At 43.9% G+C, this 15,439-nt stretch overlaps 1 protein-coding gene across 6 annotated transcripts in view; it reads left to right on the top strand.

Annotated features, from left to right (window-relative positions):
• Positions 1-15,439, top strand: part of LOC120058274 (muscleblind-like protein 2a) — a 42,627-nt gene that overhangs the window by 3,079 nt on the left and 24,109 nt on the right. For all 6 annotated transcript variants that reach the window (XM_039006816.1, XM_039006814.1, XM_039006819.1 and 3 more), the window contains exon 2: positions 2,914-3,706. In XM_039006816.1, the coding sequence (XP_038862744.1) occupies positions 3,533-3,706 (174 nt within the window). In that variant the 5' untranslated portion in view covers positions 2,914-3,532. The remainder of the gene's footprint in view (positions 1-2,913; positions 3,707-15,439) is intronic.

The raw sequence follows: 15,439 nt of genomic DNA, 5'->3' as shown, positions 1-15,439 counted from the left end.
TACAGTTACATATCAGGATTTTTTGGGGGATGATATATTGTATCGTTTTGACAATATCGCAATATTATTTTTATGCTAGTTGGTTGTACTCCAGTATTTTTCCTTCATAGCTTGTCCTTCATCTTTTTAAATATATAGCCAATTTGTTTTCAGCACATTTAATTCCATGACTGATCAAAACTTGTTCCCTCTGCAGAAGAGATATGGAGAGCAATATGTTTGGAACATTGAATCGTAATTTAATCACAGTATAATGTAACATATATAAACAATAGCCTCAATGTAGGCTAATTTTGCAGGGGGGTATTGAGATTCGGGATCTTTCCCCCCACGGCATCTTTCTCCCATGCGTTTCCATGGCATTTCCACTGTTTTGGTCGAGTTCCATTGACCTCTTTACCGCATCTATAGATTGACCTAGACCTATTTTCATTTGTATACGCAGCTAATAATTTAACTCCCTTAACAAAAGTAATGATACATTTGCCAAGACCTCTCACATGTCAAATTGGAAACAATATTTTCATGATGAGATCAGTCTGTAGGAAATGTAGGCTATTTTTTCACCCAAGTATCATTCTCTGGTCCATGGGATTATTCAAGGCTCTCCCTTAATTTGCATTTTACAGCTGCCTTTAGGGCATCCAACTGATTTATAGGGAATAAGTATAAACAAGAATCTCTCTCTCTCTCTCTCTCTCTCTCTCTCTCTCTCTCTCTCTCTCTCTCTCTCTCTCTCTCTCTCTCTCTCTCTCTCTCTCTCTCTCTCTCTCTCTCTCTCTCTCTCTCTCTCTCTCTCTCTCTCTCTCTCTCTCTCTCTCTCTCTCTCTCTCTCTCTCTCTCTCACACACACATTGACAACCTTGTTACTGAATTCACAAGTGTTGCAGTGCAGAGCCTCCCACACTCAGCTAAAGGGCAAACTATTGAGTGATAGTGTTGCATTTCTATATTTCTGTTGCCCTGATATGTTTTGCCAATAACAAAAAAAACATGCTCACTTTTACGAAATTTTTACAGAAAATACAGAAGATTGTAGAAGACTGTTTACAATAGAATAATACCTCTCATGAGAGATGTGCAAGTTTACCTTCTAATTTATTAATTACAAGTGATTTAAAGTTTCTTCACAAAGTACTAGACATCACAATTACCCCAATTACATACATTTCTGACCTTGGAGAATAGGATGTTGAATTAAATTGTAGTTTTTTTCTGTGACGTGATGTCCTACTTTTCCCCCCAAGGCCAACAGCTAGAATTTGAACGATATTGTTGCTACACTTTAGTCTATTAGTCTATTAACTGGAATTGTAGGTAGCCTAGGTATTCATTGAATTTATCTTCAACCCTTTGTTTATGATGTAGCGTAATACAATGCATTCAGTAGCCTATGCTTACAAAATAGAGTCAGAAATGTGGGTGTAGGATATTGTAAAAATGAATGGCAGACATGCCCTGTACTGTAGGATTTACCTCTCTGTAGGATTTACCTCTCTGTAGGTTTTACCTCTCTGTCCCCCATTCAATTGTTGAATGCCACATTGCATCATGCTGACATTGAGGCTAAAATTGAATTCTGTCCTTCCATCCAGGATGTCAACAAAATTGATATCGCTGCATGTTATTATTAGACTCAGTCCCCAAGGCCTTCACACTGTTTGGGGTCCTTCTCCTATTGTATCCCCAGCAGCTCTGGCTCCCGCCAAGCATATTTATAATGTGGTCTTATTGGACTTGTCTGTCTGAATAGAAAGGCTGTCCGGAGATAAATACAGTGCCGAACATAGAGTGCACGGAATTAAAATTTCATAAACCGAGGGCTGAATACCGATTCAAGGTCAGAAGCATTAATCAGTCAAATATATCACTCTGATTGGAGGAAGGCTGCTGTGCGGGTGGCTGTCGATTAAGACACAGGCCCACGTCACAGGCTGACATTTGCAATAGCCTAGCTCGTAGGATTTTAGCACAGGACTATGGCGTAGGCCAACAATGTCAACAATATCCCACGGGAACAATACCCCACCACCTCAAATGGCAGTTTAGCAGTTTGAGGGGGGAACTGGACTAATCTGGAGAGGTCACAGGAGTGTTATAGGCACCTCCTACCTGTGTCCTATAATCTATCATGCCTCATCAGCGTTATCCTAGACGCACATTTAGCCAGGCTGCCAATAAGAATCATATTATATTGTCCGACATAGTAAGCCTTTTAAGAATAGCCCTTATGTAATTTTGGCGTTTGCACATTTGCATGCCTCCATCTACTCATCCTGTTTATTTAGCTCTTATTGTAGCCTAACTGATGTAGACTGTAATGATGTTATTAATGGTATTGTGCAATTGATATGTAGAGTTGAGAGGTATTATTTCAGGAGGACAAATTACATTTCATACGCCTTTTTGTATTCACTTTCCCCAAATGGGCTAGCCTTTTACCAGATCTGAACATGAGTTAGGACGAGGCTAATTGCAAAAGGTCTCAATTGATATTAGCCTATTCATTACGTATCTTTCCATAGAAGTCGAAAGTCCTTTGGGAGAAAAGGAAATTAGATCCTGCCTTGAGTGGTTGATTATTTTTTATGATTTTCACAATTATTTTGTTCATATAGATGGAGGTGTATGTCCATTAGATGGGATGTAATGGAGGTGGTTTACTCATACTGTATGGTTCTATCATAGAGTAACCTACATCATTTTTTAAAACACATTTGATTGCTTGACACAATTCATCATGATATTTTTAACCCAAGCTATGCTGTTGCCATGCCTCAGTTTGTGAAAAGAGCCCATAGCAACTCGAGCAGCATAAAATGAAAGTAGGCTAATAGTATAGTAATAACAAGAGCACTAACATACATTATTTATAAAAGAACTAGGCTAACCTAACTCTTTCCTATCTTCCAGATCACCAACAGAAAGTGCCTTTCAGACAACATCTCCAACTTGAACCTGCTCTGGTCCATATGTGCATGGAAAGCCAACGCTCCCTTTAAGGCCAGGTCTGAGCTGTGACAGGGGATACCTCAGCTGCAAATCTTCAGTAGCCTCCAATTCAATTCTGAACGACTCCAGTGGCTAAGAAATCCAAGAGGAAAGCATTATTGTGGAGAGGAGAACTGTCAAAGCACAAAGAGCTGACAAATTAGAAGTTGGCAAAGTCAATACCAAGCACATCTTCGTTAATATTCTATCAAAGAGCTCCATTGCCTCGAAATACTATATTGAGAGTGTTCTTGTCAGTGGAGGAGGAGAGACACTTGGGGGTGTCACAGAGCAAGCCCCTCAACCTTTTCAGAGGTCTGCCATAGGTGCAAACTGATTGATGAGTGATTGATCGTTAATCGATTAGCCTTCCTCCCGGCTTATGCTGCGAGGGCCTGTCTAGTTGCTACATATGATTTGAGAACTTTTAAAACACAAATAAAACAGAGCCAAAAGTTGTGAACTTTTTTACGTGAGGCCATTTTTGAGTTAGAGTCAACCGATATATTGAGCTTGCAGCGTTTAATTGGAACCTCTTAACATGGCTCTGAATATATCTTCGATAAGAGACACAAAATGGCTGACGTTGGAAGTTTGTCGGCAGTTTCAGAGAGGAACTTGCTCACGGAGTGATGAGGAATGCAAATTTGCACACCCACCAAAGAGCTGCCAGGTTGAAAACGGAAGAGTTATTGCCTGCTTTGACTCGCTAAAGGTAAGCAATGTCATGCACCATTCTTCTGTTAGATTCATGATTCTTTGCTTTATGTGCTGGGAGAACTGTGTTAGGCCGACCTAGGAGCCAACACAGATAAAGAGATACTAAATTGTTTATTGTAAGGAAATAGAGACAGAAAAGCTCTGCAGTTTGCTGTTTCTCTCATCCCACTAGACATCCCAGTGCCAGGTACTGTTTATTCTGTTTATTCTAATCCAAAATTGACATCCCCCATGGGGTGTATATAAACTATAGCCTAGTGCTGGCTTCCAGTGGGATTATTGCTGATGCATTCTCCCTCTCACCTCAGTGGCCCTGGCTGTCTGTTGCTGGGCCTGGGTTAATCCACAGAGAAGCTCTCACTGCCCCTCCCCCCATGGATTATTCTTATGTTCAATCATCTCCTTATCTCCGCTGGCCAAAGGGCCTGGTCCCTATCGGTCAAGGCTGGTGCTCCGACAACCATCAACAGGAATTGATACAAAGAACCTATTTTTCCAAAGTGCCTCTATAGGTATGGGTCCTTTATTGGGAGGGTGAAAATGGGTTGCTTTTGATTTTGCCCATTGACTTTTCACCTCAAGCCGTTAATGGAGACGGCGATAGTGTTGCAAGTTACTTTTTGTTATTGCTATGGATGGCAGGACATTTAGGGCCTCACTAGTTGCTCAGCCATTAATCTTAGAAAGAGTCACACACTGTTGCCCAAGCTCCTTCCAGAACAGTGCATTCATTGAGCTGCTTGTCCTCCAAGGCTTGTATCTACCAACCATGCATCTAATGTCTTAGCCTACTTACTGGGCCCTCTGAGACTGGAGCCATCACACCACGAGGCTGGTGATTAGAACCTGGGGGGAAGGCTGCTCAAGACTCATAGGTTCCTTCAGAACAGAGACTTGCAATGGATTTTAGTTTGAGGTGAATGTGGAAGAGGCTTTACAACTGGGGGCAGTATATTGAGTGTAATACTCTTGCTCCAAAAATAAATGATTTGCTTAACTTTTCAGTTGTTTATTCTGAAATATTGTGGTGGGCTAGGCTACATTAATGCCCTCGGCAAACAGGATTAAAATCCTCTGTGGCTCAACCCACCCACACACGCTTCATTTCACCCAATATTGTCTCAATTGTTATGTCACAGTTGCTCTTGTAATGAAGGTTTTTTAGACTATAGGGTTTTTTAGACTGCACTTCAACTGATTTTAATGACACTAGGCTCAATGTCATCACTTCTGTTCTGCACATCACTATAGCAACTGTGTCTGTCCAGCCTCTGTCCTGAAAGGGGATACTGTAATGCATGCTAACTTGTTCATTTCTAAGGTGAATTGATTTCCTGCTGCAGTTCAAGTGAAATATTGATTCATAATCAGGATTTTCATGTGCTTGCATCAACCACTATCTGTGATGATATTAAGTGATACATCTCAGCCTAAAACATGTAGGCCTATGATTTGTATATGGACTGTTCAGAGCACGCAGGAGAGAGAATGAGAGAGGCTCTGTTGTTAGCTGATGGAAGGGGGATGGGAAGAGACTGGTTAGAAAATATACAAATGCCTCAGTCATGTGATTATGTCACGATTCATTCTGCTGAATAGCCTCTTGTCTAAGAAGAGTTCCTTGAGTGTTGTCTGTAACTGACATTCCTATTGGCTCAACTTTGACAGTGGTTTCCGCTGTGATTTAGCCCACATTTTCCCTAAAACATATGGATGTGTTCTTTAGTAAACTGAATGATAGGCTAGCCATGTTGGCCCACTTTTACAGTTTTGATGTAATATCATATGACAAAAACAGTGTTTGTTCAGCTTGTGGATTTGTTCTGTTGTTTTCATAAGTACCCCTTATCAACCCCTAGCTAAAGTACTTTTGGAGGTGAACCGTTTCAATAAAACACTGACTGGAGCTTAGGCTTAAGTCTGAACAACTGGTGAGGCAGCATCTCTTATGCATGTCACAGGTCTGTTCTGATTCACCCTCCTGCCCTAACATGCCTAACCTCATTTTGTGCATGTGATTCCACTTTCCCCAGCAGCAACAAATGCATGACAGTAACTGCTTTCTCATGACTGGCTGCAAATTGACAAGGAAAGGCAGACAGAAACTTGTGTTGTCTACAGATTTCCCCCATCTTATCCGAATCGTCTGCATGAGAAGCTGTCCTTTGCCTTACTGACCTGCCGATTTCCTCCCCAGAAATAGGGATGGGCGTCAGGCCCTGTCTCTCCCACTGCTCTCGGCCTAACCCAACACTGCTGTGTTGGCTGACTGGCTGGGGCTTGGCTGTCAGTCATGATATGGCTGAGAGGAGCTGTTTCCTGTGGGCTGGTCCCAGGAGACTGTGCTGAAGCTGGGTCAGAGGAAACCTCTGAAGACAGAGAGAGCAGTGAAGAGAACAGTGCTGCTGATGCCTGGAGCTAAGCTAGATAGCTTCCTAGCTTACAGAGAAGTAGGGTGAGACGTTATGTGGGCTATCACATATGATTAGGAGCTCAGCTGATTAGGAGCTCAGCTCAGCACTACATTATCACCACTTGATGCAAAGGCAGTGAGTAGGAAACATCAAATTCAGTTGGATGGATACTTAATTCGTTGGGCCTTACCTAGGTTAGCCTACATGTTTAGCCTACTAGGCTGTACATGTGTAATCACCATATGCCAAAGCCTAGCTATGGCACTTTCTGGAAACATGAAATCTAGGCCATGCGTTCATTGTCTACTGCAGGGGTTTTCAACCTTTTCTTGCCCAGGGACCCCCTCCCAGGCAAACCGGCGAACCAGGGATCCCCATCATACGTTAGCAAAAAAAATATTTTTCACGTCTTTATCATGACACAAGGCGAGACCCAGATGCAGACACAGGAGGCAGATGATGTGGATTGGGGTATTGGACCTTTCAGGTCCAGGCTGGGAGCGTTGTGCCTTGCGAACCAGGGTCTCAATACCCCAATCCACAGTGGTTGCTAGGCATGAGGTAGGGAGAATGGTTTCGGTGACCGAGGGTGTGGCAGAGGAACTGTATAGGTGAGAGAGAGCGTCAGGCTTCACATTTTTGGACCCTGGGCGGTAGGAAATGGTGAAGTTGAATCTGGTAAACAACAGAGCCCACCGGGCCTGCCTGGAGTTAAGGCGCTTGGCTGTACAGAGATATTCCAGAGTTTTATGGTCGGTCCAGACCAAGAGTGGCTGTTCTGCTCCTTCCAGCCAGTGCCTCCACTCTTCCAATGCCATCTTGACCGCCAGGAGTTTTCGGTTGCCTACATCGTAGTTCCTCTCTGCAGAATTGAGACGATGAGACAGGAAGGCACAGGGATGAAGCTTTTGGTCCTGGGCAGATCGCTGGGACAGGATGGCCCCCACTCCAACATCCACCTCAACCACAAATTGATGCGACGTGTCCGGATGGATGAGCATGGGTGCTGTTGTGAACCGATGCTTCAGGTCCACAAAGGCTTTGTTGACAGCATCTGAACGGTACTTTGGGAGAAGTGAGTGCCGAGAGGGGCGCCGTCAGGGTGCTGTAACCCAGAATGAAACGGCGGTAGAAGTTTGCAAATCCTAGGTATCGTTGCAACTGCACCCTGGACGTAGGTTGAGGCCAATCCACCACTGCTTTCACCTTTCCAGGATCCATCTGGACATTACCCTCAGCAATGACATATCCCAGAAAAGCGATTGTAGAGTGGTGGAACTCACACTTCTCAGGTTTCACGAACAGTTGGTTCTCCAGGAGGCGCTGAAGGACCTGCCTCATGTGAAGAACATGTTCTTGGGCAGGCCGGGAAAAAAACAGGATGTCGTCAAGGTAGACGAACACAAAATGGTTGAGCATGTCCCGGAGCACATCGTTTACCAAAGCCTGAAAGACAGCAGGGGCGTTGGTGAGTCCAAACGGCATGACCTGATACTCAGCTGGCTGTGTTGAAGGCTGTCCTCCACTCATCCCCTTTGTGTATCTGAACCAGGTGGTAGGCATTCCGAAGGTTCAAAAGGTTCAAAAGCCGAGGAGAGGAGTGGTAGCCGAGGAGAGGAGTGGTAGGGGGTAACTATTTTTGACAGTAATGTCATTCAGTCCCCGGTAGTCAATGCACGGACACAGGGTCTTGTCCTTCTTCTCCACAAAGAAAAACCCTGCGCTGGCAGGAGATGCAGACGGACAGACGGCCCCAGTAGCCAGAGACTCCTCTACGTACTCCTCCATAGCCTTGGTCTCCGGCCCGGACAGATAATATAGTCGACCCCGAGGTGGTGTGGTGCCTGGGTGAAGATCCCACTGGTACTCAGTGGGAATGACAGAAACATCCAAAGCCTTGCTGACGCCCTGAGGAAGACGTCTGGGGAAAGGCTGTGCTGCTTGAAGACAGTGGGAATGGCAAAATGGGCTCCAACCTATGATGGAGCTTGTGGTCCAGTCAATAACAGGGTTATGTTTTTGAAGCCAGGAAAACCCCAAGACAACAGGAACATGGGGAGATGCAATGAGGAGGAACTGTATGGTCTCACTGTGGATACTGGAAATCCGTATTTGAATGGGCACAGTACAATGAGTGACTCCACCTATTGAGCGGCCGTCCAGTGCACTGGCATCCATGGGAACCGAGAGAGGTTGAATGGAAATACCTAGCTCAGAAGCAATAGTAGTATCCATAAAACTTTCATCCGCCCCAGAGTCAATAAGCACTCAGAGACTTAGATTGGTCTCCCCACAGCACAAGCACAAAGAAAGGTGTGCGGGTGATGGGAATTAGGGAACTCCCAGTCTGACTCACCAAAGTACTTGTACCCACCAGACACAAATGCTTCCTAACAGGGCAGGTAGCTATGTAATATCCTGCCCCTCCACAGTACAGACAACAGTTGGAATTGAACCTACATGAGCGTTCCCCAACCGATAACCTAGCTCTTCCCAATTGCATAGGCTCAGGAGAATCCAACTCAACCGTCGTTGATAATTCATGATGGAGCTCAGGTGGCTTCGAATCCTCTCGGGAAAACTGCCTTCAGGAACTTCCGGATTCCTTCGAAAGTGAGCGAGCCATAGCGGGTGAACGAGTGTGCCCGAGGCCAGACCTCCTCTCACTCCTACGTCCATCAATTTTAATGGTGAGGGCGATGAGGGAGTCAAGATCCACCTGCAATTCTCGAGCAGCTAGCTCATCCTTCACCACCTCGGATAATCCGTGAAGATCAGTATCGAAGAGAGACTCCGGATTCCAGGCACTCTCGGCGGCCAACGTGCGAAAATCAACCGCGTAGTCTGCCACACTACGGGAGTTGACATAAATCAAGAAGTTTACTGGCCGCCTCGCTCCCGGATTCCGGAGACTCAAATACCTTCCTCACCGCCACCATGAATTCCTCCAGATGACAACAGAGGGTGGATTGTTGCTCCCAAACAGCCGTAGCCCAGGAGAGCGCCCTTTCCGACATTAGCGTAATAATATACGCTATCTTCGATCGGTCCGAAGGGAACAAAGATGGCTGTAGCTCAAAAATAAGCGAGCACTGAGAAAGAAAGCCCCGACAGGTACCAGGATCTCCAGAATATCGCTCCGGAGGAGGTAAGCAGGGTTCTCTCAGGGATGGCAGACAGCCTATGAGTTAACTCCTTAATAAGCTCCATAGTAGCCTTAAACCCTTGGTCGTGGCGTTCTGTCAGAGAACGAAGCCCTTCCAGAAGGTCCTGTAACAGCTCCTCATGTCTCCCAATGGTGGCTCCCTGCAGGGAGACAGCGTGGCGAAGCTGGTCCAAGTCTGCTGGGTCTGTCATGGCCAGTTCGTACTATCATGACACAAGGCGAGACCCAGATGCAGACACAGGAGGCAGATGGTTGGAGTTTAAGATGGTTAATAATCCTAAAGGAGTAGGCAAGAGAATGGTCGTGGATAGGCAAAAGGTCAAAACCAGTTCAGAGTCCAGGAGGTACAGAGTGGCAGACAGGCTCGTGGTCAAGGCAGGCAGAACAGTCAGGCAGGCAGGTACAGAGTCCAGAAACAGGCAAGGGTCAAAACCGGGAGGACTAGAAAAAGGAGAATAGCAAAAAACAGGAGAACGGGAAAATAAGGAAACACAGGGATAAATACACTGGGGAAAACAAGCAACACCTGGAGGGGGTGGAGACAATAACAGACAGGTGAAACAGATCAGGGTGTGACAGTCTTGTCTTATCATCAGGTGAATGATAATTGCAAGAAGTAATCAACATTTGAAAATGAATAGATTTGGTGATCGTTTTTCATTATTTTAACCTCCCCACATTAGAATTGGAAGAGGAAGTGTGAACTCCAACATACCAGTAGCCTATTAGATAGAAAGGTAATTCCAAACACATTTTCTAACAAAGGTTAGCCATGTGTTGGCAAAAATGTATGTCCAAGTGGCACTTGCCGCACTGGTGGCATTCGCGGGTGCTTTTTCAAAGCCTATGTCAGATACTCCAGGGAGTGTAATTGGCTGCAATGAATGTAGGCCTAATTTGCTCAATATTAGGAGTTGAAAAATAAAATCATTAGAAATAATATATTTTCCTATTTTCTACCGTAGGTAGGTAATTAAAAATGTGTTTATTCTGTTGTTGCTAGCGATATTCATAAAACATTGAATATTTTTTTTTTACGTGGACCCCCTGCAGTACCTCCACGTACCCCTAGAGGCTGTGAACCCCCGGTTGAATACCCCTGGTCTACTGTGTTGTTCACTACACACAACTCCCAACACAAGAAGCTGTAGGCTAAGCAAAACCCTATCATCTGAAGGACCATGTGACAAACCGTATGAAGTCCTTATCTCAGCGTTCTGTATCAGTATGCTGTATGTTGTTTTGCGTTATTTTTTAACTTATTTTGTCCATAATGTTGCTGCTACCGTCTCTTATGACCTAAAATAACTTCTGGACATCAGAACTGGGATTACTCACGATGAACTGGAAGAAGCTTTTTCATTTAACGAGTCCGACGAGAAAGATATACTGCTCTCCTGGGAACAGGCCCAGATCCCCGTCATTTGCGTGAAGAAAAGTTGGAGGAAAAGAGGACGCAGATCAGGCTGCCTTTTGAGAATCCATAGGCGAGCGAGTAACCCTCCACTGCCAGCAATTCTACTTGCTAACATGCAATCATTGGAAAATATAATTGATGATCTACGATTGCAATTATCCTACCAACAGGACATTAAAAACTAATATCTTCAGTTTCACCGAGTCGTGGCTGAACGATGACATGGATAATATAGAGCAGGAGGGATTTTCAATGCACCGGCAGAACAGAGAAGCTATGTCTGGTAAGACAAGGGGCAGGGGTGTGTGTCTATTTGTCAAAAACAGCTGGTGTGCGATGTCTAATATTAAAGAAGTCTGGAGGTATTGCTCACCTGAGGTACAGTACCTTATGATAAGCTGTAGACCACACTATCTACCAAGACAGTTCTCATCTATATTATTCGTAGCCGTCTATTTACCACCACAGACCGATGCTGGCACTAAGACCGCACTCAACCATCTCTGTAAGGCCATAAGCAAACAAGAAAATGCTCACCCAGAAGTGGCGCTCCTAGTGGCCGGGGACTTTAATTAATGCAGGCAAACTTAAATCAGTTTTACCACATTTTGTCACAAGTGCAACCAGAGGGAAAAGAACTCTAGACCACCTTTACTCCACACACAGAGATGCATACAAAGCTCTCCCCCACTCTCCATTTGGCAAATCTGAGCGTAATTATATCCTCCTGATTCCTGCTTACAAGCAAAAACTTAAGCAGGAAGTACCAGTGACTCGCTCAATACGGAAGTGGTCAGATGACGCGGATGCTACGCTACAGGACTGTTTTGCTAGCACAGACTGGAATATGTTCCGGGATTCATCCAATGGCATTGAGGTGTATACCACCTCAGTCATCGGCTTCATCAATAAGTGCATCGACGACGTCGTCCCCACAGTGACCGTACATACTAGAGGTCGACCGATTATGATTTTTCAACGCTGATATCGATACTGATTATTGGAGGACCAAAAAAAGCCGATACCGATTAATCGGCCGATTTTTATATATATATTTGTAATAATGACAATTACAACAATACTGAATGAACAGTTTTATTTTAACTTAATATAATACATCAATAAAATCAATTTAGTCTCAAATAAATAATGAAACATGTTCAATTTGGTTTAAATAATGCAAAAACAAAGTGTTGGAGAAGAAAGTAAAAGTGCAATATTTGCCATGTAAAAAAGCTAAGGTTTAAGTTCCTTGCTCAGACCATGAGAACGTATGAAAGCTGGTGGTTCCTTTTAACATGAGTCTTCAATTTTCCCAGGTAAGAAGTTTTAGGTTGTAGTTATTATAGGAATTATAGGACTATTTCTCTGTATACCATTTGTATTTCATATACCTTTGACTATTGGATGTTCTTATAGGCACTATAGTATTGGGAGCCTAATTTCGGGAGTTGATAGGCTTGAAGTCATAAACAGCGCAATGCTTGAAGCACAGCAAAGAGCTGCTGGCAAATGCAGGAAAGTGCTGTTTGAATGAATGCTTGCTGCTGCTGCCTACCACTGCTCAGTCAGACTGCTCTATCAAATATCAAATCATAGACTTAATTATAATATAATAACACACAGAAATACAAGCCTTAGGTCATTAATATGGTCAAATCCGGAAACTGTCATTTCGAAAACAAAACGTTTATTCTTTCAGTGAAATACGGAACCGTTCTGTATTTTATCTAACAGGTGGCATCCCTAAGTCTAAATATTGCTGTTACATAGCACAACCTTCAATGTTATTCAATTAAATTACGGTCTTTGTTAGGAAGAAATGGTCTTCACACAGTTCGCAACGAGCCAGGCAGCCCAAACTGCTGCATATACCCTGACTCTGATTGCACAGAATGCAAGAGAAGTGACACAATTTCCCTAGTTAAAAGAAATTCATGTTAGCAGGCAATATTAACTAAATATGCAGGTTTAAAAATATACACTTGTGTATTGATTTTAAGAAAGGCATTGATGTTTATGGTTAGGTACACATTGGTGCAACGACAGTGCTTTTTTTGCGAATGCTCTTGTTAAATCATCACCCGTTTGGCGAAGTAGGCTGTGATTCAATGATAAATTAACAGGCACCGTATCGATTATATGCAACGCAGGACAAGCTAGATAAACTAGTAATATCATCAACCATGTGTAGTTAACTAGTGATTATGTTAAGATTGATTGTTTTTTTATAAGATACGTTTAATGCTAGCTAGCAACTTACCTTGGCTCCTTGCTGCACTCGCATAACAGATAGTCAGCCTGCCACACAGTCTCCTCGTGGAGTGCAATGTAATCGGCCATAATTGGTGTCCAAAAATGCCGATTACCGATTGTTATGAAAACTAGAAATCGGCCCTAATTAATCATCTATTCCGATTAATCGGTCAACCTCTAGCACATACATATCCAAACCAGAAGCCATGGATTACAGGCAACATCCGCATCGAGCTAATGGCTAGAGCTGCCGCTTTCAAGGAGCAGGACAATAATCCAGACACCTATAAGAAATCCCGCTATGCCCTCAGACGAACCATCAAACAAGTAAAGAGTCAATACAGGATTAAGATTTAATCATACTACACCGGCTCTGACGCTCATCGGATGTGGCAGGGCTTGAAAACTATTACGTACTACAAAGGGAAACCCAGACGCGAGCTGCCCAGTGACGCGAGCCTACCAGACAAGCTAAATGCCTTTTATGCTCACTTCGAGGCAAGCAACACTGAAGCATGCACAAGAGCCCCAGCTGTTCTGGATGACTGTGTGATAACGCTCTCGGTAGCCGATGTGAGCAAGATCTTTAAACAGCTCAACATTCACAAAGCCGCGGGGCCAGATGGATTACCAGGACGTGTACTCAAGCATGCGTGGACCAACTGGCAAGTGTCTTCACTGACATGTTCAACCTCTCCCTGACTGAGTCTGTAATACCTACATCTTTCAAGCAGACCACCATAGTCCTTGTGCCCAAGGAAGCGAAGGGCAGTATGTGAGAATGCTGTTCTATGACTACAGCTCAGCGTTCAACACCATAGTGCCCACAAAGCTCATCACTAAGCTAAGGGCCCTGGGACTAAACACCTCCCTCTGCAACTAGATCCTGGACTTCCGACAACAAGGAGACAGCCTATAGGGAGGAGGTCAGAGAACTGGCAATATGGTGCCAGGACAACAGCCTCTCCCTCAATGTGAGCAAGACAAAGGAGCTGATTGTGGACTACAGGAAAAGGCAGGCCGAAATGGCCCCCATTAACATCAACGTGGCTGCAGTGGAGCGGGTCGAGAGTTTCAAGTTCCTTGGTGTCCACATCACCAACAATCTATCATGGTCCAAACACACCAAGACAGTCGTGAAGAGGGCACGGCAAAACCTTTTCCCCCTCAGGAGACTGAAAAGATTTGGCATGGGTCCCCAGATCCTCAAAAAGTTCTACAGCTGCACCATCGAGAGCATCCTGACCGGTGGCATCACCACCTGGTATGGCAACTGCTCAGCATCTGACCGTAAGGCACTACAGAGGGTAGTGCGTATGGCCCAGTACATCACGGGGGCCAAGCTTCATGCAATCCAGGACCTACATAATAGGCGGTGTCAGAGGAAAGCCCATAAAATTGTCAGAGACTCCAGTTACCCAAGTCATAGACTGTTTTCTCTGCTACCGCACGGCAAGCGGTACCGGAGCGCCAAGTCTAGGACGAAAAGGCTTCTTAACAGCTTTTACCCCCAAGCCATAAGACTGCTGAACAATTAATCAAATGGCCACCGGACTATTACATTGACCCGCCCCATTTGTTTTGTACACTGCTGCTACTCGCTGTTTATTATCTATGCATAGTCACTTCACCCTTACCTACATGTACAAATTACCTCTAACCTGTACCCCCGCACACTGACTTGGTACCGGAAACCCCTGTATATAGCCTCGTTATTGTTATGTTATTGTGTTACTTTTTATAATTTTTTACTTTAGTTTATTTGGTAAATATTTTCTTAACTCTTCTTGAACTGCACTGTTGGTTAAGGGCTTGTAAGTAAGCATTTCACGGTAAAATCTACGCTTGTTGTATTCTGTGCATGTGACAAAAAAGGTTGGTTTGATTTGCCTGTATCGCAAGAATTGAGGTTTGTTTTATTTTTAGTTTTTATGAGCTTTTATGTCCACTTGTTCTCATGTTGTCTTTTAGGTCTCGTCTCGCTGCATCTGCTGTGACTGTGCACCTACCCATTTACACACACAAACCAAGCTCCTCCTCCTGCCACTCAGAACAACAAAGATGAAAGTTCACTTCTTACTCTCTGACAACAAACGGTTACAACTCGCTATTTGCATTTGAGGTTTGGTCCAACAGAATCGGCATATAGACACCGAAACACATTGATACATTATTTTACTGTAGTAGAGGAGAAGCTTTCTAATTCAGGGATTATTCTGCCATTGAAATCCTTGGACGGGCCACCTAAGAGTTTTTTCAGGTCGCCTAAGTCCAAACCGTGTAAAAAAATATATATATATATGGGGTGCTTTCAATGTTGACTTAAATGATTAAAACCTGCTATAAATTATGTAGAAAAGATAATGCAGATTTAGTTTTAAATAATATCATCTTTGAGAACTAACAATCACCAAAAGTCAGGGAGAATTGAAAATTCCAAAAACAATACATTTAGCAGTATAGATTTTGATATTA

The sequence above is a fragment of the Salvelinus namaycush genome, chromosome 13 (assembly GCF_016432855.1).
Source record: "Salvelinus namaycush isolate Seneca chromosome 13, SaNama_1.0, whole genome shotgun sequence".
NCBI classification, from domain to species: Eukaryota; Metazoa; Chordata; class Actinopteri; order Salmoniformes; family Salmonidae; genus Salvelinus; species Salvelinus namaycush.
Note: the sequence above shows the minus strand (reverse complement) of the source record. Positions and strands in the feature narration are given on the sequence as shown.